Raw genomic sequence first — 24,417 nt, forward strand, 5'->3', positions numbered from 1 at the left:
AGAGCAGAATTAATTTCCTTTCCATGTGCCGTTCGCTTGCCGCTTAATCTCTTTTATTACTTCGATTTCGGCTTGTTTATTGGCTTCTTTCTCTGATAATTTGAAAGCGGACTGTTGTTGTTCCTCATTTGCGAATTCTTTGGCTGATTCGCTTTTATTTTTTATCAATTTTTCCTCTCCCTGTTTCCTGGCCGCTGTGAAAACAATTTTGTTTGCACGTCTCTTCATTACTTAGTTCAATTATCTGAACGACTGGTTAGCTGCATCTATGACACATCTTAATCAATCGAGGAAATCGCACAAGGAAATGAGCCAAACCACACCTCGACCCCGAATGTTGAGCGATCTCATATGCATACTCATCAGTCAACTAGGTTTATTATAGTTAACTAAAACTAAAGCTGAAAATGTTATCACTTGAAATAAAATAAACTTTTCCTGATATAGAATTTAGTTAAGTTTAAGTAACTAAAGTAACTAAAACTAACATTTTTAACTGAATATAGACACATTGAGAGAGATTTTTTTTTTTAATAAAAAGAACAAAAAACACTAACACAAAATTACTAAAAATTACTAACACATTGCTTATATAAATGTTTCTAATTATGTTACTTTGTTGCTTTTTATGTAAAGTGTTACATTTTCACACCAGCACAGAAGTACTGTGCACATTTAAATGCATTAAAACATTTCAGAACACCTTATCAACCGCATAGCATTGGTATCCTGATTTTTGCATGGGAAACAATACTCTCATTATCTTTAGAAGATATCAAATTCTACTTTTTTTCCCCCCAAAACTAGTTTGCATGCAGTGACTATGGAAACAATTTGCCTACGCTAACTTTAGGAATCAATCTCACAAATTCTTCCAATCAGGACTGAGGAAGGTGATGGTCCGCGCTCATCGACAGGCCTGGTGTTGGCAGGATGAGTGGTACGGTCTGACCATGGAGGACATCCGACAACTGGAGCTGGAGACCCAGCTGGCCCTGCAACAGAAGATGGCACAGTACAGCTGCAACGAGGAGGGCGGCGAGAACAACGGCCCCGTCACCAGCTCAGAGAAAGAGCTCGAAGCCAAGGAGGCCAACAGCTCCACCGAAGCGGAGGGGACGACGAGGACCATGGGGGACACACTGCAGGCACGGGGAGAGCTGACCAAGCAGTGGTCCACCTCTTCCAGGTCCTCACGTTCCTCAAAGAGGGGCGGTAAGTTCACATCGACTTTCATGTGAAATTGACCAAAACAGAATTACTCGAAGGACCTGTTCCTGGATAAACATCCTTTATTGGCCTGGAACAACTATACTTTGAGGGGAATTATTGGTTCATGTCTCACTTTCCAGTGATCAGGTGCTTTTTCCCCGACATGGAGTTATATTAATAAAAACGTTAAAGCTGCTCTGTTAATATACCTCTACTTTGAAAATGCATGCTTAATAGCTTGTGATTACCATGCATTTTCAAAGTACAGGTATATAAACAGAGCAGCTTTAAAGGGATACTCCACTTTAAAATGAAAATTCTGTCATTATATACTCACCCTCATGTTGTTTCAATCCTTTATGAATTTCTTTCTTCTGCTGAACAGAAAGGAAGATGTTTAGAAGAATATCAGTAACCAGACAGTTTCTGGTCTCATTGACCATAGTATATTTTTTTCCTACTATGGAAGTCAATGAGACCAGAAACTGTCTGGTTACTGACATACTTCTAAATATCTTCCTTTCTGTTCAGCAGAAGAAAGAAACAACATGAGGGTGAGTATATGATGACAGAATTTTCATTTTAAAGTGCAGTATCCCTTTAACGGTTTCCGGATGTGACACTAAAGCCTGGAGTAATGATGCTAAAAATTCAGCTTTGCCATCACTGGAATAAATTAAATTTTAATATGTATTGAAATAGAAAACAGTGCTTTTAATAATTGTAATAATATTTCAAATGTACTGTTTTTACTGTATTTTTGATAAAGAAATGCAGCCTTTGTGTGCATAAAGATGTCTTTTAAAAAAAATGTTTTAAACTTATCGACCCTAAACTTTTGAATGGTGTGTGTGTGTATGTATATGTATCTTTATGCACACAAAGGCTGCATTTCTTTATCAAAAATACAGTAAAAAGAGCTCATTTGAAATTATATATATAAAATAATGACACATAATATATATACAGTGTTTTTCAGGGGATGTGTCATTAAGCATTGGGATATAGAACTAATATGATTTATTATTTGTCTTTAATGCATCATGTGCGCAGGAAGCCCTTCACGCCACAGTATTTCTGAATGGCGCATGCAGAGCATCGCCAGAGACTCGGATGACAGCACAGATGACGAGTTCTTTGATGCTCACGGTAATGCAGGTTTGATCCTCGGTTTAAAAGGTGCTCTTGGCAATCTTGTTATTTACTAAAATCTGAATCCTTGTTCCTCAGAGGACTTCTCTGACAACGAGGAGATCTTTGCCAAGGAGATCACCAAGTGGAGCTCCAACGATCTGATGGATAAAATCGAGACAGCCGAGTCAGAGGAAGCTCAGGGTACGCGAGGGATTATCTTCACCCATCTGACACGTTTTAGGATTGCAGGGGGTATTGCAGCCGGGTGATGCAAAGCATTTTTTCCCAATGCTTTGGTTTTGTAATGCATAAGCCGAGCCCACTGGAAGGAGTTTTTTTCCATTCATCCGCCAAACACAGAGATTTCCACATCTTTAATAGGATTAGCTGTAAAGGAGCCCCACTGACTCTGAGGAGGTTAGGGTCTGTGTCAAACAGTGTGAGATTATGAAACACTAATTACACAGAATTCCATGCTGTTTGTGAGACGGATCTCACTGCTCGCTGGACTCACTGGAGGTTTTTACACTTATCAAACCCATGTTCAGATGAAAGTCTAAGTCTATCCTTTCTTTAAATTGTAACAATAATAATAATAATAACAGATTTCTAAAATAATTATATTAATCATATACTAATATATTTAGTATTATTGATAATAATAATTATAAATTGATTAATTTATATAATTTAATACTTATATTTCATACTAAATGCTAATTTAATTCTATTTTTTAATTAATATTAATTTAGTATTAGTATTTACTATTAGTTTAGTATGGATCTGTGTACTGTAGTAGGCACATATAATACAGTCAGGTCGAGGCGTTTGGTTTTAGGGCTTCTTCTTTCTTTCTTTTGGTCCTGTTCAGTATCGCAACTTGACATGTCTAAGACGTCTACAAGCTCTAAACGAGCTCTTTGCTGTTGCACTGTACATGTACTGTACGATGAATTCTGAAAGTTTTGTTCTCCTTATATCATTTGGTTATTAGGTGTCCTTTTGGATTCTCCAAGTGTCCTTTTTTGGAAAGACTAAATTTACCTTGAATAAAGCTTGCAGAAAGTACAGTTTTGTGAGAATTATCCTTCCATCTGATAGTTTATTTATAGCACATGATGACAAAACAAACACGTTAAACAAGATGAATTATGTATGCTTAATTTAACACAAAAGGGTGTGATTATTCATGATTTAAAATTTGAATATATATATATATATATATATATATATATATATATATATATATATATATTTATTTTTTAGCATCGTCATATATTATTTTAATAATGTAATTTTTGTATCATTAATTTAGTATTTTATGAATATGAATAATTATTTGTTATTTTTCCTTTTTCAGCGATGCAGATTAGTTTCAGAAAGAATTATGATGCATAGGTGTATGTTTTTTCTTGCATTAAGCTAATTGATTTTATGTTTTAATTTTATGTTTCTAGGTGAATTGTATCAAGAACCTGGGACTGCCGGCGGGGAGCGACTCAATGAGGTATGTCTACAGTTGTGCATTTTTATTGAATGCTCTTCCATTAACATTAATGGAAATATAATACAACATAAAAATTACATAATGCATATTTATGCAGCAGTGCTCTTGGTGTCGAATTATTAAAGCAACCGCAGCAGTGAAAGATGCATTGATCTGTACTTGTGCTAATGGAGCAAAAATTCTGCAATGGTCACGCCGTGTTTATGCTGACGTAAAAAGCATTAAAGCTTCTCTGAGGGTACATTATGCAACAGCTTTTTCAGTTAGGATCAGTTCCACACTATCACTGAACAATCTGCATGACCTTTCACAAAATGAAACTAGTGTCACTACAAAGGTTGGCTCAGTATATAGTCATAAGTTGAAGTTCTCATGGTGTGAAGGGTTTGATCAGGGCTTTTTCGGGATGATCTCAGTGCTCTTTAACTCTGGTCCGCAGAGACCCAGGCCCATGCGGCGCTCCACCTTCTGTAAGCGTCGGCGTACATCACGCAGACGCCCCGCTGTGAGTCGCTGTGACACCCATCTGTTTAGATCCATTAGAAGAGTAGAACTTGTCATAAGTTATGTAGAGTCAAAGGTGTTTTCTTGTGTTGTTGCAATTATTCATAGAGATTGTGTTGTGTTTGCATTAGAGTTGAGCTGATCTTTACCCTGAATGGCCCCTTATGATCTCAGATGTTGTCTTTTGTAAAGTGAACACACATTAGAGATGTAGACAAATAGTTCTTCTTTTACCATGGAATAATCTGCATTCGTCAACAGTGATGTCCACTTTGGGTTTTTTTTGGAAGTGTTTTTCCCATTTGTTTTGTCCTTAGTAATTTTTTACAAAAATGTTTTTTCTTCAAAAAAATAAATAAATAAATAAATCGAAAATAATAGCCTGAATGGGTTTTTGTTTTTAAAATCTAATCACAATTATTTGATTTAACGGCAACCAAAAACATTTTGTTATAAATATACATACATTTTAGTTGTGGTCATCTGAGTAGCCACACTTGTGACGTGGTTTCTACAGAAGCATATGTCTGCGTTTGACATGGTAGGCCTGTCTTGAAAGATTTTTAGGGGATTAAGGGAACTTTACTTCCGGAAGACTGCTGTTGCGCTCTGTATCGTGTTGTTCATTAGTAAGTCGTCCTCTTTCACAATAGCGTGTTGTCACGAGTCTGTGTGGATGTTTTAAATGAACCGAATGCAGCTGCAGAAACAGCCATCCACATGTGTCCCTCAGGACGGCTCCTCACAGCAGTGTTTACAGCCGTCTAAGATCCACGTCCTCCTCCTGGTCCTGCATGGCGGGAACATCCTGGACACGGGCAGCGGAGACCAGAACAGCAAGCAGGGGGACGTCAACACCATCGGCAGCGCGTTTGATGCAGTGATGCGGGTTCATTACCCAGCTGCATTGGGCCGCATCGCCATCCGCCTGGTTCCCTGTCCGGCCGTGTGTGTGGAGGCCTTCTCTCTGGTGTCAAAGTGAGTGCCAAACACACACACACTCAGAACATGACCTATGGTAGTCATGAGGAACTGAGCAACGAACTGAAACTAGCAAAAGTTCCAACTTTTCAACCTTCTAGTAGTATGACAAATGTTGCTTACTGTTTCCAGAAAGTCCCTGCATTCATTCATTCATTTATTCATTCATTCATTCAAAAGTAATAATGTATTAATAATTTGATTTTAATTAATTATAAACTGCAAATTTTAATAATAAACTGTATTAATTGTAAACTGCACATTTTGGTAAATGTATAGGTTGATTGCATGCGTAATGCGGAAAGACTAGTACGTCACTGTACATGCTGATTCAGTGCATTAAACGGCTTCTCGCTGGTAATAACCCAGCATGCTCTCTGTTCTTATGTCCTTGACACAGTTTGAGTCCCTACAGCTATGACGAAGGCTGCCTCTCCAACAGTCAGGATCACATCCCTCTGGCCGCCCTGCCCCTATTGGCCACCTCTGCACCACAGTACCAGGACGCCGTGGCAACGGTCATAGTGCGAGCCAATCAGGTCTACGGTGACTTCATCAAGTCCCTGGAGGGGGCCACTTTCACTGGCCAAGTCAGTGCTTTGCTTTTTTTCTCTATGTAATTATTTACAGATTAGAGCAATGGAAATTTTGTGTGGCAGTGAAATATGCATCTAGTTTTAGTTTGTTTGCTGAAGTCTTAGTGTAAAAATAACTTTTGGGATAAATGTGCATTATTCACAGCATTTGGTTTTCTCACTGAATATCACGTGTGTCCGTGTTTGCTTTATCCTTACAAATGTCACTGGTTTTATTGTGAACAATTGAGGCTGAATGTCATGCAAACGTCACATTTCACGATCACATTTTATAAGTTTAAAGTATTGTGAATGTTGTTTAATCATTTATCTCACTCATTGCCCATGCACATGACTTCCTGTATGTGATGTAATGTGTGTCTGTCTGGTAATTGTGTGCAGGTGTGTCTGATTGGTGACTGTGTTGGAGGGATTCTGGGATTTGATGCTCTTTGCAGCAGCAACATCACAGTGTCAGAGTCTCAAAACAGCAGCCGGCGTGGCAGCATTGTCAGTGTGCAGGTGAACACACACATTTGCACACACACAAGACCTGATCATCCAGACAACGCACACGTCACAATATCTCTTGTTTAGGGATGAGGCCTGGTTGAGTTGCATTAGCAGTGTGTTGTCATCACATGTCCAAGAGACGCTGTTTTTCCACCCTAAATCTAAACCCCCTTTTTTTGGCCTTCCAAGCAAACTTAGGAAACTGTATTCTTACAGTATTCCTCAGCCATTTTTCTAACTTCTTTTTTTGAACCATGCAGTTCGATGCGGGTCAGATTATAAATGATCATAAATATCCTGTTTTCCATCATATGATCCCTGTAAAACTAATTACTGATGCACTTCCTCCACAGGACAATGACCTGTTGTCACCAGGGATCATTATAAACAGCACTCACTGCTCGGGTTCTGGCTCGGGTTTGTCTCTAGAGGGAAGTCGGCACCTCAGCCGTAGTAATATAGACATTCCACGTTCCAGCGGTCCAGACGACCCCAAAAAACAGCTGCCCCGGAAACGCAGCGACTCCTCGACCTACGAGCTGGACACCATCAAACAGCACCAGGCCTTCCTGACCAGGTGAGCCACAGTCCTTCTTTTCTTCCTCACCCAGTTTGTTTATCATTCGAGTCAACATGTCTGTTTTATTTATCATATTGATGTGCACGATGGACTGTTTTCATAGACTGTGATGATGCGTTTCCTCAGTGAATCTAGCAAAGGTTTTTATATTTTCATTTTTATGAAATTTAATGTACACTTATAACACTATACTTTGTCTTGTATTACCTTGGCATTAATTTACGCTGCTTCGTGAGTGTTTCTAATACAACGGCTGAGCGAGTGATGGCAATCAAGCTCTATATATTTCCTCTTTTGAAAAGTCATAGAAATGTGGCGTTTACCCAACTATTGACAACTTCTACTTCTAATAACCCCATAAATGTGAAAAGGGTCCATATGCTGATGACTATATTGGTATTGGCTGACATTAGCATTTCATTAACTTGTTGGTTATATTTGTTATGTTTGATTTGAAGAAGATGAGATCTATGAGATCTGTCCACAAAACCAGTCACATGGGTAAATTTTATGAAATTGAGATTTATGCATCATATGGAAGCTGGATAAATAAGCTTTCAATTGATGTGTGGTTTGTTAGAATATGACAATATTTAGCCAAGATACAACAATTTGAAAATCTGGAATCTGAGGGTGCAAAAAAATCGAAACATTTGGAAAATCGCCTTTAAAATTGTCCCTTTATGTTCGTGATTGTGCTGCATTCACTCACAAAAATACATGTTTTATATATTTACAGTAGTAAATTTACAAAATATCTTCATGGAACATGATCTTTACTTAATATCCTAATGATTTTTGGCATAAAAGAAAAATCGATAATTTTGACCCATGCAATGTATTGTTGGCTATTGCCACAAATATACCCGTGCGACTTATGACTGGTTTTGTGATCCAGGATCACATATGTGTGTGTATATATAATTTTTGGTTTTGTTTTGTTTTGTTTATTAGTTATAGATATTTCCTGACTTTTCCAGACATGGCAGTGAATCCCTACTTGTGACTGTAATAATGCACAATAATATGTCTATAATTATGTAAATTGTGTATATATAGTCTGCACTCCAGCGTTTTGAGGAACGATCCGGGTTCCCGTCGGTCCAGCAGCAGCACCATGCTGGAGGGAGGAGGCGCTCTGGGAAAGTTTGACTTCGAAGTGTCCGATTTCTTCCTCTTCGGCTCTCCACTAGGCCTGGTCCTCGCTCTGAGGAAAACTGTGGTCCCTTCTTTGGATGGTATGTTAACCTTCAGGACAGTTTCTAGTGGAGGAAGAGTGATGAAAGAGAATGAAATCCTGCGTGGATTGGATGCCAAAGCGATCGTTTTAAAGTGTGTCTTGATCTGATGGATTACACAGACTGTGTAATCTCGATTGTTCATGCTGTTTTTGTTCTGAAGTCCAAATCTTTTAAAACATATTAATCCTAAAAGCGACTTAAATCAGCTGTGGAGTTAAATCAGTTGTAGTTGTGGGCCGACAGCAGATTACTGGAGATTGTTTTAGAGGGCTGGTGTCACAGAGGAAGGGAACGGTATACTGACGGGAGAATCCCGATCGAACATCGGTCATGTGCAAAACAAAACAAAAACAAGGATGAATGTGTTGAACAAAATGCTGAAGGCATAACCTCCTGCACCACCAACAACAGCATTATTTTTAGCTGGTTTATGGCGAAAGAAAATACTGAAGTACTCTTTCCAACATTGAAAATAATCATAAATGTTTCTTGAGCAGCAAATCATCATATTAGAATGATTTCTGAATGATCATGTGACACTGAAGACTGGAGTAATGATGCTGAAAATTCAGCTTTGATCACAGGACTAAATTCCTTAGTTGATTTTACAATATAATCAAATTTCAAAATATGACATTATTTTTTTTATTATTTTTTTTTACTGTATTTTTGTTCAAATAAATGTGGCCTTGGTGAGCAGAAGAGACATCAAAAACATTAAGCGATCTTTCTGACCCCAAACTGTTGAACAGTATGAGTGATTCTACTTGAACTATAACAAACCAGCTGAGAATTTTTTTTTATTAATCTTATACTATTATATTAATAAATGTATATTCTAACACCAACATTTGAGATCAGTTTAACAAATATTTGTCTTTTCTTTTGTTCTTCCTGCAGTGGCTCATCTTCGTCCGGCTTGCCAGCAGGTTTATAACCTGTTCCACCCCGCGGATCCCTCCGCCTCTCGTCTGGAGCCCCTGCTGGAGAAGCGTTTCCACCTGATGCCACCGTTTAGCGTCCCCCGATACCAGCGCTTCCCACTGGGTGACGGCCAGTCAGCCCTGCTGGGTAAGACAGGAGAGATTTCTCAGTCAAACACGTACACCTGCTCAGACCTGGATTACACCTGGTGTTATCTCGGGTGATCGGATCACAAGTGGTCAGGCGAGACAGATTGTGACTGGATTTAGAGGGGACGGTCTCTAGATATTGTGACTGCATACCAGTGTTATTTATTTCAGAATCATTGAAATATGATTATAGGTTTCATTAATATTTAAAAATCTTATTTTTATATTTTCTGTTCTAATAATTTTGTTGCGTTTTGTCATGTTTGTTGGTTGTTGTTTTTATATTTCTATATAGTTTTTTTGGTTTTGGTTTTCAGTTTTAGTTTTAGAACATCAAGTTAAACTAAATGCAAATGAGAAATGTTGCCTTGAAATGTACTAGCTGAAATACGCTTGTTTATATTTAATAGGGGTTATGCGCAACATACTTCCGGGTTCTTCAAAACAGATATAACTACTTCCGGTCGTCAGCTACTGAGGTAAACACAGCGTAGGCATGGCGACCTTTTATAGCCGGTGATTTCTATCCATTTCAGATGTACATCGTATTGCCAAACGGACTTCCAGAGCCCCGAGTACTCCGTTAGATAAAGGATTTAAGTTTTTACGCCTCCTCATTTATTCATGATTATGAAGGTATGTAAGTTAGTATATGTAGCTTTTGCTAATGGCACCCGATGTAGAGTTAGCTAACTATCAGTAAGTTAGTTTAGACTTGTATGCTATCATAGTAGTTTAACCTTTTATATTTGCTTGCAGACGATTAAAACAATCAAATGAAGACTGCATTTTATTTTTTTATAAAAAAAAAAATTCTGATACTTAAGCATTCGTGACATTTTAATTAAAACAGAAATAAGAATTGTATTCTAAAAAAAGCGCAAAATAAGTTACCTCAGAGATCACCTAGCGCTGCAGATGCGTACGGTAATGCAAACCGGAAATGTTTATACCTGTTTTCCGGTTCGAACGTTGGGCGTTCCGCATAACCCCTATTGTATTTCACTTAACGTTTATTTTATTTCAGGTAACGATTTTTTCAGTGGTTTCAGTTTTAGTTAACTATTATGACCTGCTGCATACATCACTCATATGTAATGTCTCACTGCATGCTGATAACAATGCAAAATGTGCCATGCGCCAAAAAAAAAGCCCAGAGAGCCGCACATAACTGCATAATTTACATGTTTTATTGCAATGGATGATTGACAGGTGAGTCTTTTGTCCAGGATGCATCTGGACATAATTACAGCAGCGTTTACACTAACAAATGCAATGTGGTCACATGCATTTCTAGCTATATCAGCTCAAGGTACTCGTTTACATTTGAGAAATCATGATTGTAAACGGGGCCCACGTGTGTCCGCATGTGTATTAAAGCAGATATCTTTATGGTTTAGTTTAAAGCAGCACTTGTAAAAGAGCATCGTCCATCATTGCAGTTCTGGCTGGTGTTCTCGTGCCTCGGTTTGTGTCATTTCTGTCTGTTATTTGTCTTTATTTTCTGTTTCTTTGTCTCTCTCCCCTCACGTCGCTCTCATGTCTCCACGTCCCTCATGCCGCTGGGTTTGACATGTGGCAGTGGAAACCATCCAGAGTAACCCTCACCTCCTGTTGGAGAGTGTGAGCTGTGCCGCCCAGCGCTTTCAGGATGGCATCAGCGAGACTTCCATTCCCGTCCCTGTGCTCAACTGGCAAGCCATGCCGGCCCCCGCCGAGTGTGTGTAGCCATTCCTGGTTTCTTGCACCCCTTTAGTGTAAACTCCCTGTTATGTGTGTCACCCCTGTGTGGCGTGTGCCCTCATTTCACATGATCTGTGTTTGTGCGTCTGCTTTGACATTGATTCTCTCATTGGGGCTTGTCGGGTTTTGAGTTTTACTGTGACTTCCTGACACTGGATGCTGCCATGTGGAACTGATGGTATTGAATTTAGAGGTGAAGTGTGTATTTTTTCAACGTTAAAATGCTTTTTCCAATTCTAATTTAGTCTAGACAAGTGTAAGATTTAAAAAGAGTGTAATTTCACCACAAAATCAAAAGAAAAATCATACTTTACATTATAATTAAGCATATTTTCACCCCCAATACAATAGATGCTTTACTTTTGTTTTTTGTAGTTATGAATATTCTCTATGATACTATTAGATTCTTTACTGTAAGGTTAGGGTTAGTAGTATAGTATTATAGTAAAAAATGATAGTAGAGTATTATAGTAAAAATTACGGTAGACAATGAGTGCTTTAAAATCAGCATAATTTTAAGGCAGTACAACAAATACTACCATAATGTATAAATAATTTAGAACTTAATAAATGCAGGCTTGATGAGCAGACATTAAAAATAGAAATAGTCATTTTTCCAAACTTTTGACTGTATATTGTTAATAAAATAGATAAATAAATATAAAATAGCTCTTTTGATTCTGGTGTGAAATATAACCTAGGCATGTTCTTGAAAGATTTCATGAGGTTTGCCCATAAGCGGTCCGACCGATGGGGAAACCAGCACTGTTTTTGCCGTTCCATTCAATGCTACTAGTACTGCAGAAATTACACACTCCACCTTTAAAACGACAATACAGCAAGAATAATAAGAACAAATATAAATTCAAGCAGCTTGACTAATTACAAATTCTGATGCCGGGCTTGCATGTGTATTTGGTAGATAATGCCCCATGAGGACTTCATGTAAAAACAGTAAATGCTCTCCTATGTTCCTCAAGAATGGAAGGAACAGATTGAAATGGACTCAGGGGCAGTATTTACAACTTTGATATCTCTTTGGATTTGTGTTTGCATCTTCTTTTCACTTCCTTTTATCATTTTGAATCAAATGGCCCTATTACAAATGTATAATGATGCATCAATCAAGCTCAGATCCAAAATCGAGTGAGATCGCAACACTGCCTATGATGCTTTCTAGATAGGCAGCTCACTAGGTTTTGGAACTGAGGTTTAGTCAGTACTGAAAATTGTCAGATTTCTGGGCCCTGATTGCTCTGTCAGTTCCTGGCCCCTGCGAGTAATTACTGGTTTTGGTCCTCACAGCGGACGTGATGCAGTCTCACAGCATAATGTTCGGGGATCACTCCAATCCTTCGTCTCCGGGATCCATTCCAGCCTTCCGTGGGGCTCGCAGGGGCAGCGAGACCAGCATCGCCAGCCAGGTGTCAGGGTTAGCGGACAGTTACACCGCCTCCAACATCGCCAACAGTGAGTTAACACGTACACACTCGGGTTAGGTTAAATAGAACAACAAGGCGAATCGATATCAAGAAATCTTCACCAAGGCTGCATTTATTTGATCAAAATTACAGTAAAAACACTAATATTGTGAAATATTATTGCAAATTGTTATAACCGTTTTATATTTTAATGTTTTTAAAAATTAAATTTATTCCTCTGATGCAAAGCTGAATTTTCAGCATCATTACTCCAGTCTTCAGTGTCACATGATCCTTCAGAAATCATGTAATATGCTGATTAGCTGCTCAAGAAACATTTCTGATTATTATTATCAATGTTGACAGTTGTGCTGCTTCATATTTTTGTTGGGAAAAAAATCTCTCCTAACATTATAGAAGTCTTTACTGTAACATTTGATCAATTTTGATCAATTGAGTTTAATTTCTTTAATAAAAGTCTTATTTTCTCTAAACGTTTGAACAGTGGTGTGCTGCAAAAAAAAAAAAAAAAAAGCCGCTATGCTGCAAATATAGCTAGGAACTATCACATGTCATGTTCACCATTTGACTACTGTTGTTTTTGATGTTGTTGTTTTTTTCTCTAGTAACACAAGCATGCCAACTTAGACTCTCCAAAAAGCTCAGTCTTTTGTCCCAATTTGCCCTCCCCTATAATAAAATGAGCTCCCGAAGCCCCTCCCCTAAATCCTGCAAAGGACAAAATAAGCGTCAGCTAGTAAGGCAGGATTCCAGCTGTCTGGATGATACAGAGCAGAGCATCTCTCTAGGCTTTGAGCCCTCACCCTCGCTCACCTCAGACCCGCCATCACCGTGTGTCCCTCTGGACATCGAGCAAGGTACTTGGAGCGTGGGTAGACGTCCGGTCAGAGGGTCTCCTCGACCCTCCAGATGCACCCGCTCTCCTGTTTGCCTGCGTTAGTTTCTACCATTGCTGCATTCCCTGCAATCCCTCCTACTGCCTGTTTTAGCCCTCCAAATCTTCAGCCTGTTTCCTTGCTGACCTCCCCAGCGCTGATGCCTTTGTTTTCTGAATTCATGCCCCCATCCTTTAAAAGCTCAGCGCTGATGCTCTGGTTCTTCATCTCTGGAACCCTGAGCCGCTCTGGGTTTGCCCTGAATGATGAAGACCTTCTGAAGATGCTTTGAAATGGCGCTGACTGGTCTTGCTCCCATTATCATGCTTACGACCTGTGTATCTTCTGTTAGCGGTCGCTTATAGATAAGGATGGGAATCAGAAGGAATTTAGTGATTCCGATTTTTTTACTTTTGAAATAGTGGTCTCTACTATGTACTAAGCGTTTACTAAGCGTAATTTATTTTAAAATATATTTTAAAAAAAAATAGTTTTTATTATGTTAAAACCTACTTTTTTGGTAATTATTTTAATGTTTAAATAATGTTTAAATATATATATATAAAATTTTATTTTATTTTTTTTTTAATTATGATTATTATTTTTTTGCATATTCTGCAAATAATGTTATTTATATAATATATAATTTTTTGGCAAAAAAAAAAAATTAAGCAAATAATGTATTTGGGTGCTTTGCTAAATTATTAATTATGAAATTTGTGTTTAGATCAGGGGCAGGAATTTTATATTATTATTTAGAAAATGTAATTACAAAAATATTATTTTACATTATTATTCAAATAATATAATATACAGTATTACTTGAACGACATTTCAAGCTAGGAAGGAAAATTATTAAATATCAAATTTGCGTATGGATCAGGAATTGTTAAATTTGCGGTTATGCATAAATCGTTTTTTATCACATCATTTTTCTTTAAAATTAGTGATACCAAATTAATATTAATTTAAGTACCATTTATTTCAGGTCTGTTCCAAATTAGTCTTTAATTACATTTAGATGTGAGTGAATCTTTTTTTTTTTTTTTTTTTTTACTGATTCTTTTGAAACAACCGACTCTTTTGTTAGTGAATCAGACTGCACGGCTCACGCTGTATGTTTAGTTACGTGCAACCAGTGAGGACATTGCAATATTATCTTTATTCACCGCCCTCAGTCTTCCCAGTCAAAATGGAACCAGTTTTGAATAAAAACTGGTTTTCTATTCACAATCCTACTTGTAGAGAACCAGAGGCCGTTTGCAGATTCAAGAACATTAATCCCCAATGAAAAGATTTTCAATCCAAAAATAGGGTTGTGTTCTTAAATGTCTTTGCAATGGGTCATGGGAGGAAGAAGTGCACATTACAAAACAACAACTTTCCATTTCTTTCCTTCCTCTTGAGTCCCTGAAGCAAACCTGCATCATATGTCCTCGTCCTGTCCTAGATCCAGCATCTGAAACATTCATAAATAATGTACAGATGAAACTGAAATCTTTAATGGTATGTGAACCTGCCGTTGTAGCGGTAATGGTGTGGACAGGCATGACTGAGTCTCTGGTTTCTCCTGCAGTCGCTGCACGCTGGTGGGGAACCAAGCGCATCGATTTCGCCCTGTATTGTCCCGACGCTCTGACTGCGTTCCCCACTGTGGCTCTACCTCACCTGTTTCACGCCTCCTACTGGGAATCAACGGATGTTGTGTCTTTCCTGCTCAGACAGGTGAGGATTATACAATATTTATTCTTCTTAAAGGAATTTTCAGGGTTATTTGCACCCAAGAAATATAATTATATAATATATTAAAAAAAAATCTGCCTTTTATTAATATATTTTAAAATATTTTATTTATTTATTTAAATAAAGATGTTATAAAATATCTTTATTAATTTAGATCTTTATTTATATCATCATTTTATAATATAAAATATTTTTTCTTCCTAAAGGAATATTCAGGGTTATTTGCACCAAGAAATGTAATTATATAATATTAAAAAAATATAATTCTGACTTTTATTAATATATTTTAAAATATTTTATTTATTTATTTAAATAAAGATGTTATAAAATATCTTTATTAATTTAGATCTTTATTTATATCATCATTTTATAATATAAAATATTTTTTTCTTCCTAAAGGAATATTCAGGGTTATTTGCACCAAGAAATGTAATTATATAATATTAAACAAATATAATTCTGCCTTTTATTAATATATTTAAAAATATTTTATTTATTTATTTAAATAAAGATGTTATAAAATATCTTTCTTTATTTATATCATAATTATATAATAAAAAAAATATTTTCTCTGCCTTTTATTAATACATATTTTTTTTAAATATTTTTATTAATTTATTTAAATAAAACTGTTAAAAGTTATCTTTGTTATATTAAATGTAGCTGTTTTTGGTAACAATTTAATGTAAGAAAATAAGGGATTGCCTATTTCATATTAATTATATTTCATGAATTTGGTGATACTAAAGGCAAATTATGAAAAAGACTGATTATGAAATTAACGTACAGATTGGGGTGTAAATTGTTAATTTTGTGGTAGTGCATAATTTTTTTTTATTGCATACATTTTATTTCAATTATTAGTCAAAGCAAATTATAATTTTTTAAATACCATTTTATATATTTATTGTTTTTGCTCTTAGGTAATGAGGCATGAGAACTCGAGTATTTTGGAACTGGATGGGAAGGAGGTGTCCGAATTCACTCCGTCCAAACCGCGGGAGAAGTGGATAAGGAAGAGGACTCATGTGAAGATCAGGGTGAGACGAGCATCTCTAAAAACCTCTTGTCGCCATTGAGTGCATCACAGGATTGTTGCTGACGTAAAGATGTGTTTGTGTTGAAGAATGTTACAGCAAATCACCGCGTGAATGATGCCGTGTTTAATGAGGACGGCCTTCAGGTAGTCATGGGTCGCTTCATGTACGGGCCGCTGGACATGGTCACACTGACAGGAGAGAAGGTTAGTGCCCTATAAACTTTGGTTTGTGTAGATCCTGGAGACCGAAAAATCAAGTAACTTCACTCACTCTCTTCAGAAAATGTACAAATCTACTTTGAAGTATTTTCCTTATTCAATTTCACTTCTTCATATTAATTTCATTCATTTTTTTGTGTGCTCTTTTCAAGGTGGACATCCACATCATGACCCAGCCTCCATCCGGTGAGTGGGTGTACTTCAGCACAGATCTAACCAATAGCAGCGGCCGAATTTCCTACGTGATTCCGGACAACAAACGGCTGAGCATCGGAGTGTATCCGGTCAAAATGGTGGTCAGGTAAGTCATAAATGTACATTTATTCTGCACATAAAAGGATGTATTTTCAACAAGTGAACAACGTCCTCTCTGTCCAAAGGGGCGACCACACATCTGCTGACAGTTACCTGACCGTGCTGCCGCGCGGCACAGAGTTTGTCGTGTTCAGCATCGACGGCTCTTTTGCCGCCAGCGTGTCCATCATGGGCAGCGACCCTAAAGTGCGAGCAGGAGCAGTAGACGTAGTCAGGTGAGCGCATGTCTTCATTCATTTAACCCTATAAAGCCTACTGTGATACGCACATTTCTAAGGCCTGTAAATGATCAACATGATCAGAACTGCTGAAAAGCCTATTGCACACAATCTACTAAATGCCTTCTGTCGTCTGATTGCTAGTATAATTGTAAATACGTCGACCTTTGGGTCGTGGTTCACATGCTTTGTTGTGAAATCTACTGATTTTATTAGGTAAATGCAGCAATAACTTAGATTGTCATGTGAATCAGTGAATGTTCATCTTGAAATATTACTAATCAGAATTTCAGCTCACTTTCTGGCCATGTAAATATCAGCAACTGCACCAAATTGCATATTTTTTATCTAAATAAAACTGGGGTGTTTTTTTCCTCCTTGTGTATGAGCTCTATATTCTCACTATATCATACTATATTAGCCATAAAAGCCTGATATATCAAATATGATACTCAATAAACATATATGCAAATGTTTGTACGTTTTTTTTATTGTTTTCTTTTCTTTTATTTATTTATTCGGGACAGTGCACATTAATGAACAATCTAACATTTCTGTACAGACTGTAAATGAGCCAGGTTATAGTATAAATGCTCATTTTCACCTGTAGTCCCGAGGCAGGAAGACAACAACACAAAAGATAATGCAACACGAAAGGATATGACAATATACAGTATCAAGCAAGAAACACATTAGCACGCATTCAGACAGATTACATTACAATAAAATTAGTCAAAATGAGGACATAACTGGGAACTTTTAAGAAGCTGTTTAAGGTGCTTTTTAAATGTGCAGTAAGTGGGACATTCTCCAATGTTTGTTGGGAGGCTGTTCCAAAAATGACGACCTCAGTTTGCCCAAAGGTAGTTTTTCTGTGCGGGATCTCTGTCTCCTCTAAATGAGGCTCTGGTGCAAAAACCTCTGTCAGACCTTGGTTTAAATGTGTGTAGAAAGTGAAGGTGGGGCTAGTCCGTGAAAAGCTTTATAAATTAAACAGCTATTTTTAAAAAGAATACAATTTTCAAAATTGAGCATATTGTATTTTCCCAAAATATTACACTGATGACAGAGGCTTTTGATCAAGTATTTTTATAGATTTTTTGAATAACATTTCTATGGGTTTTAAAATTGTATTTCCAGTGAAGTGATGCAGTAAGCTATATGTGAAAATATCATTGAATGTAGGAACATTTTAGCAGAGGTAAAGGTTTTTTTTAAAAATTGTTCCATTTTAAATAATTAGATTATTTCATACTTCAAGCTTTTCAGGGTTAATGAAACTCGTAGGTCAGTAATTTGTATGGTTTGCTGTTCTTGACGATGGTTGGTCCTGTTGCAGGCACTGGCAGGACTTAGGCTACATGATAGTGTACGTGACGGGGCGGCCAGACATGCAGAAGCAGCGTGTGGTGGCCTGGCTTTCACAGCACAACTTCCCTCACGGGATCGTGTCCTTCTGTGATGGACTCGTACACGACCCCCTCCGACACAAAGCCAACTTCCTCAAGGGTCTCATCACAGAGGTGAGAACAAACACCACAAACGCCTTCTTTTCTGTAGCGCAGGGGCTTGTGGGTAATATAGTACTGTCATTTGCAATGCATTAATCCTGAATCAATATCGATATTTATCAGAAAATAAATCCACAATATTTGCATTGCCTTTCTTTAAAGGGATATTTCACCGCTGGAAAGATGAATGTGTATTTAAATTGGGTCATTTATGTTGTAGAATTGTGAAATTATTTTTGAAGTTGGTGCCTTCTAGACTGAGAAAAGCCAGAAAATGTATTTTTGGCTCATGTGGATGAAAGACAACTCCCAGAATGCACTTGCTTTGCTGCCCTACGAGGACACGCCCAAGCCACTCCTACCGGTTACAGAGGGCAGTATCGGGAGAAATGATACAGCTAGGCTACTAGTCGACTCGAAACTGAAAAGACGGCGTTTTATCGTGAGATCCCCCTATGGGCGGGTTGAACACATGCGGAACGAGCTCCTCCTACTGGCTGGAGTCTCTCGCCTCTGGACAGAAAAGCCTTTGATGAGCTAAATGATGATTTTTGCATCATCTGAGGGTTTTTTCTAGACACACAATACAGAAATCTCTCGTCTCAGGGGGACATGAGGGAGGGAAGCACGGGCATTCGAAAATACTACCGGGTTTCTACTGATACAAAGCTTAATGCTAATCGGTGAAGTATCCCTTTAAACACTATATATTGTAAAATTGCAACATTTGAGTGTGCGCACCAGCCCATTTAATAAAGTAAAAGAATCCAAGATCCATTATTTATAAGATTTTATGGGTTTGTTCTTTAGCCTATGGATTTTATTTGTAAAACTCTGCAGAGACCCTGTGTTAGCCTTTGCTTAAATTATGTGAAATGTATAATTGAAAAGCTGCTCTTTTGTAGGCACATATGAAGATCTTCGCCGCCTATGGCTCCACTAAGGACATCTCGGTGTACACGTCACTTGGTCTGCCGCCATCACAAATCTACATTGTGGGGAGACCAACAAAGAAATTGCAATACCAGTGTCAGGTATCTTTTACGCACAGTTTTTCCTCTCTAATTTTTCCTCGCACGTTTTTCTACACTCTCACTGAGCCGTCACTCTCTCTCCACAGTTCATCGCCGATGGCTACGCGACTCATCTTTCCCAGCTGGAGTACAATCAGAGATCGAGACCCGCCAAGACCGGCAGCGCTCGCATGGTCCTCCGGAAGGGTAGTTTCGGGCTGGGCGGCAGTGGCGAGTTCTTGCGGAAGCGCAATCACCTGCTGCGCACCATCTCCTCGCAACCCACGTCCTCCACACCGCCCGTGCCGGTAGGCCGTCCCGAACGTGCGCAGAGCCAATCAGAATGTGACCGCGAGCGGGCCGAACGTGCACAGAGAAGCATGAGCATCGCTGCCGGCTGCTGGGGCCGAACCAGCAAACTTGAGGGCGGAGCCCTGAGCCCCAAATAGGCTCCTCCCACCGGGTCCAAATTCTGGAGGCGCTTCATTGGGCACATGGGCTGCAGGAACGGTAGGAGACGGACACGACGTAATCTCACAGTATTAAAACAGACTCTGTGAGCAAATCTCACGGCATTACTATTGTTGCATGAGAATTTTTTCCGTTTCGTTTTTTTTATTTTATTTTTAGACCGGCAGCCAAACATTTTCCAGAAATCTAGCGCCTTAAGCATCGCTCTGGGTCATGGCCCTCGCCTCTGACTTGATTGAATGTACTGTTGGGAATGAAAACATGGATCGTTGGGTGGGTACGGACTCTTCCCGCTTCCTCTATCATTCCCCAGACTTCCGGTGTCTGCAGAGATTCCCACACATGTAAATACGTGCCTCCTCTTACCTGCTCAGGGCAGCCATGAACTTGAGGAGCTGATGAGACCCAGAGGCCATTTTACTAATTTGTTTCCGTTGGGTCGCCCCATCCCGGCAGCCTCTCTCTCCGAGTCGAATCGCAGCAGCATTTGGCAATAAGGATCAAAGCCCATCACACCAAACTCCGTCTGCAGGTCATCAGAGGCCTTAACTTCTTATTCAGAGCAAGAACGAACTCTCAAAGGAAGAACAATCCCTTTACAAGGCCATCTGCTTGCAATACCTCCAAGACGCCACCTCGACCTGGGCTGCTGGGACACCTTCCATGTTTCTTTCTTTCTTTCTCGACTGCAGTTTTGTTAACTTCTGAGCCACCAAACACCGGTCGCAAGCACACGCCACATCTGCTGAAGTAAAAACGTTCCCGCTGCTGTCGTCGTGGAGAGAGTTTCCCATCGAGGACGCGCTGGATTTGCATGTTCAATGACAACTTTTAAAAGATTTCGCTCAATCATTTCCTCTCAATCCTTTGCACTCATTTCCAGCTGATCAGGGAGCGATTCGACTCGCTCGCTTCGATACTGCCGACGGCCAAAACGAGTTCATTTCGAAAGCTGTAGTTCTGCAACTGCATAACCTCATTGTTATTTTGCACTAGTGGAATAGTCGAGGCCCTTGTTTCCATCTCATGGAAGTACATGTCCCTTATTATTTATGGCAGGGTATTTGTGCGCATATGCACGATTATATAGTTCTCCGAAAACAAGAGCACGCAAGAAATGTGCCAAAAACAGGCAGATCATAGGAACCCAAACACGTCCAACGTTACCGATGGATTGTAGCAACGTTTCCCAAGCGTTTCCATGGCACATGTATAATGTTTTTAAGATTTTAGATCATTTTAGATCAACTTCAGTTATCTATGATATTGTCCATATGTTCATATGTAAGTGATTGAGGTATATAGAAATTGTGCTTTTAATTTTCTTGCTATTTTAAATCGGACAGCATGACAAAGTCGGGTGGAGTCGTGAACCATACGCGGTTTGTTTCTATATATCATGAACACACTGGAATAGCCATGCTGCATGTTGCGGACGTATTCTTCTAATGGAACTGGGAGGCTTGGAACGTGGCCTTTGTCTGGATTGGATGTTCTGAACCGAGGTCTGAACGTCGGGACCTCAAACAGTGTAGATACTGTAAAGATGTAAATTTCACTATAATAGGATATGTTACGGTCAGAATTTATTTATTTCTGTAGCTTCATAAGATGATGGATATTTCAGGTTTGACTGTATTTCATGTGTTGCTTTTATTCTTTTGTCCAACACTTCTTGAAATGCTTCTTTTAACGGACCAATGACGTGTCTCCTTGTGCATTAATCGTTGACAGTGTTTCCGTAGCAAAACTCTAGATGACGCAACCACCGCCACCCCACGGACAATCAGTTCAGCAAACCGACGGCCTCCTCGAGCGCGACGGGCAAGGAGCACGCACACCTACACGTGTACGAACTTTAGCGCATTTGAAATTTCCACGTAATGTGAATTGGAATTGTGAATGTGGTTCTGTGATAAATTTGCTGCAAACAACCGAGTTTAAATTGGTGCTGAACGGGTTTTTGAATCAAAGTTTTTGCTCTGAGATGGCATTTGGACTGGTATCACTAGTCTTTTAATGCATCTAGTTCAGTACCAGACATCAGGGGTTCTCAGTGGAAATAAATATGCTGAAAGGTTTGTGAACTTCTGCCGCTGATATCTAGGTCATCTTGGTTGTTGGTTTATGATTTGAATGTAAACCACTGAACAAATTCTCCGTTATATTACTCCACACACACTCTCACATCTGAACTGGCTTGCTTCTACTTCTTACACTTCCTGTTTTCAAATCAAGCTGTTTTTCACCAACGTGAAGAAAGTTGACGAGTGTCATTTCCGAATTGTTGAGAGTAAGATTCAGACGCGTCGCAGGGAATCATACGACATTGTGATCGACAATTGTGCCAGAGTTTTTACACGGCAAACATTAGTTTAAACATCCGCGGCCTTGCTTGTAGGCCAAGTATTATATCTTCAGATAAACCAGATTATAGCCACTTTTGTACTTTGCATGTCACAGAGAAGCTTTCGTACACTTTCCTGTATTCTTCAATAATGGGCCACACTACAAACCTCCAGTTTATAGTTATTACAAATATGCTGTTGTCTATATAGAACATCATATCAGTTGTTAATACCAAATATTTAAATGATGTTACCGTTAATCCTAAATCCAACCATATTTTTTAAAAATACTGACATCTGAGTAACGGCATTATATTAAAAGACGTTAAATGCATAGAAATCCTTTGACATTACAGTATTTTTGACATGTAAATGCTGTCTAATTAGCGTGCAGGTGTTTCAAAACACAAGCTCATTGGATGAAATAAATATGGTGAAATCTCCCGAAACAATCATGTTTTGTGCCCATTTTATTTGTTGCCAAAACTTTCAGATAATCATTGCTAATGAATCACTTTCCCAACAACTTTTCAATGATGAATGGAGACGTACTGCAGGTTCATTTTACACTCCTGTTGACGTACTGATCTGGACTGACTCGCTCCTTTACAGTTTTCTTACCAGGTCGGTGGTTCAGTGCTCTCATGTGTATAACTGTATGTACTGTGGATTAAATACAGTTGGACAACTGCAAGTCTTCTGTGATTTGTAATGCTTTATGAATGTGTGACATGAACCACTCTGCAAGAGTATTTTTTTTTTATGTACTTTCCTTTGTAAAGAACGTCTTTAGCCACAATTTCGTATTTTTCTATATTCATTAATTGTATTCATTTTGGAGTGTGAGAGATGGCAGTGTGGTCTGAGTTAATTTGGGTGAAATTAAAGTGTGTGTGTGTGTACTTGTACAACTATCTTTGTGAGGACCAGTTTGAGTTTTAGACCATTGGAGTGAATACAAAGAGAGTAAAGTGAGGACATTTTGGCCGGTCCTCAGTTTCTGAGAGCCTTTAAAGGCCTGTTTGAGGGTCAAGACTTGGTTTTAGGGATAAGGTTATAATGAGGTTAAGGGTCGGTTTAGGGTCAGGGGTCGGGTTAGGTACTTAGTTGTGATGGGTAAGGTTAGGGTAAGCGGCTAGAGATTGCACTGTCAATGAATGTCCTCATAAAGATAGATGTACAAGAATGTGTGTGTGTGTGTATGTTATGGTAGAGATGGATGGATGTATGGTAGAGATGGATGGATGTAGGAATGGAAGCATGCATGTTGGTAGATAGAAAGGTATGTATGTATATAGATAGATAGAAAGGTAGAGATGTACTGTATGTAGGTAGAAAGGTAGGGATGTATGGATGGATTGATGTATGTATAGATGTGTAGGTAATTAGGAAGGGATGATGGATGTACTCTATGTATAGTTCTATGTAGTTTGATAGAATGGTAGGTATGGATGAAGGTAGGGATGGATTGATGTAGGTAGGAAGGGATAGATATACTGTATATGTAGATATGTATAGATGTAGGTAGGGATGGATGTACTGTATGTATAGATGTAAGTAGGTTTTTAGAATGGTAGGTATGGATGTATGTATAGATGTAGGAAGGTATGGATGGATGTACTGTATGTAGGTATGGATTGATGTATGATGGTAGGTAGTTATGGCTAAATGGATGGATGTGCTAGGTATGCATAGATGTAGAAAGGTAGGTATGGATGGATTGATGTAGGTACAGTATGTATAGATAGATGAATGTATGTAGGTATATAGATGTATGAAGGACAAGATAGATATGGATGGATGTATAGATGTATGTGGGTAGGGTAGGTATGTAGATGTGGATGTATAGGTATGTGTGTGTGTAGGGATGAACTGTATATTTGTATGAAACAGAAGCATAGAGCGGAGACTGGTGTCTTTATTGGAAATGTGCTGTTTGGTCTCTGCAGTCGTTGAGTCTGAAGAAGGCAGTCATACATTATATTTAATTGGCATTCAGTGTTGACCTTACACACAGCTACTAACCAAAGTATCTGAAGATAATACAGGAAATTACCCCTGACTGAGCACTAAAGATAATAGTACCTCCAAACGGTTGAAGCAACACCTGGTCACCAGAACATGGAAGACATGGAAACCTTAAACTGGTGCCATCATGT

At 38.6% G+C, this 24,417-nt stretch overlaps 1 protein-coding gene across 6 annotated transcripts in view; it reads left to right on the plus strand.

Moving 5' to 3' along the window:
* pitpnm2 (phosphatidylinositol transfer protein, membrane-associated 2) overlaps positions 1–22,948 on the plus strand; it is a 63,413-nt gene extending 40,465 nt beyond the window's left edge. For 2 of the 6 annotated variants that reach the window (XM_084104497.1, XM_084104498.1), the window contains exons 6-26: positions 883–1,215; positions 2,266–2,361; positions 2,443–2,547; positions 3,805–3,854; positions 5,092–5,336; positions 5,740–5,929; positions 6,317–6,436; positions 6,781–7,004; positions 8,067–8,245; positions 9,149–9,319; positions 10,904–11,041; positions 12,370–12,534; positions 13,112–13,363; positions 14,958–15,106; positions 16,048–16,164; positions 16,251–16,367; positions 16,535–16,683; positions 16,763–16,912; positions 18,255–18,438; positions 19,332–19,460; positions 19,547–22,948. In XM_084104497.1, coding sequence (XP_083960623.1) covers positions 883–1,215; positions 2,266–2,361; positions 2,443–2,547; positions 3,805–3,854; positions 5,092–5,336; positions 5,740–5,929; positions 6,317–6,436; positions 6,781–7,004; positions 8,067–8,245; positions 9,149–9,319; positions 10,904–11,041; positions 12,370–12,534; positions 13,112–13,363; positions 14,958–15,106; positions 16,048–16,164; positions 16,251–16,367; positions 16,535–16,683; positions 16,763–16,912; positions 18,255–18,438; positions 19,332–19,460; positions 19,547–19,888 — 3,605 coding nt within the window. In that variant the 3' untranslated portion in view covers positions 19,889–22,948. The remainder of the gene's footprint in view (positions 1–882; positions 1,216–2,265; positions 2,362–2,442; positions 2,548–3,804; positions 3,855–5,091; positions 5,337–5,739; positions 5,930–6,316; positions 6,437–6,780; positions 7,005–8,066; positions 8,246–9,148; positions 9,320–10,903; positions 11,042–12,369; positions 12,535–13,111; positions 13,364–14,957; positions 15,107–16,047; positions 16,165–16,250; positions 16,368–16,534; positions 16,684–16,762; positions 16,913–18,254; positions 18,439–19,331; positions 19,461–19,546) is intronic. The other 4 variants (XM_084104500.1, XM_084104501.1, XM_084104499.1 and 1 more) reach the window with 3 other exon arrangements.
* Positions 22,949–24,417: the final 1,469 nt, after the last annotated feature.

This window comes from Abramis brama (genome assembly GCF_963993115.1).
Source record: "Abramis brama genome assembly, chromosome: 25".
NCBI classification, from domain to species: Eukaryota; Metazoa; Chordata; class Actinopteri; order Cypriniformes; family Leuciscidae; genus Abramis; species Abramis brama.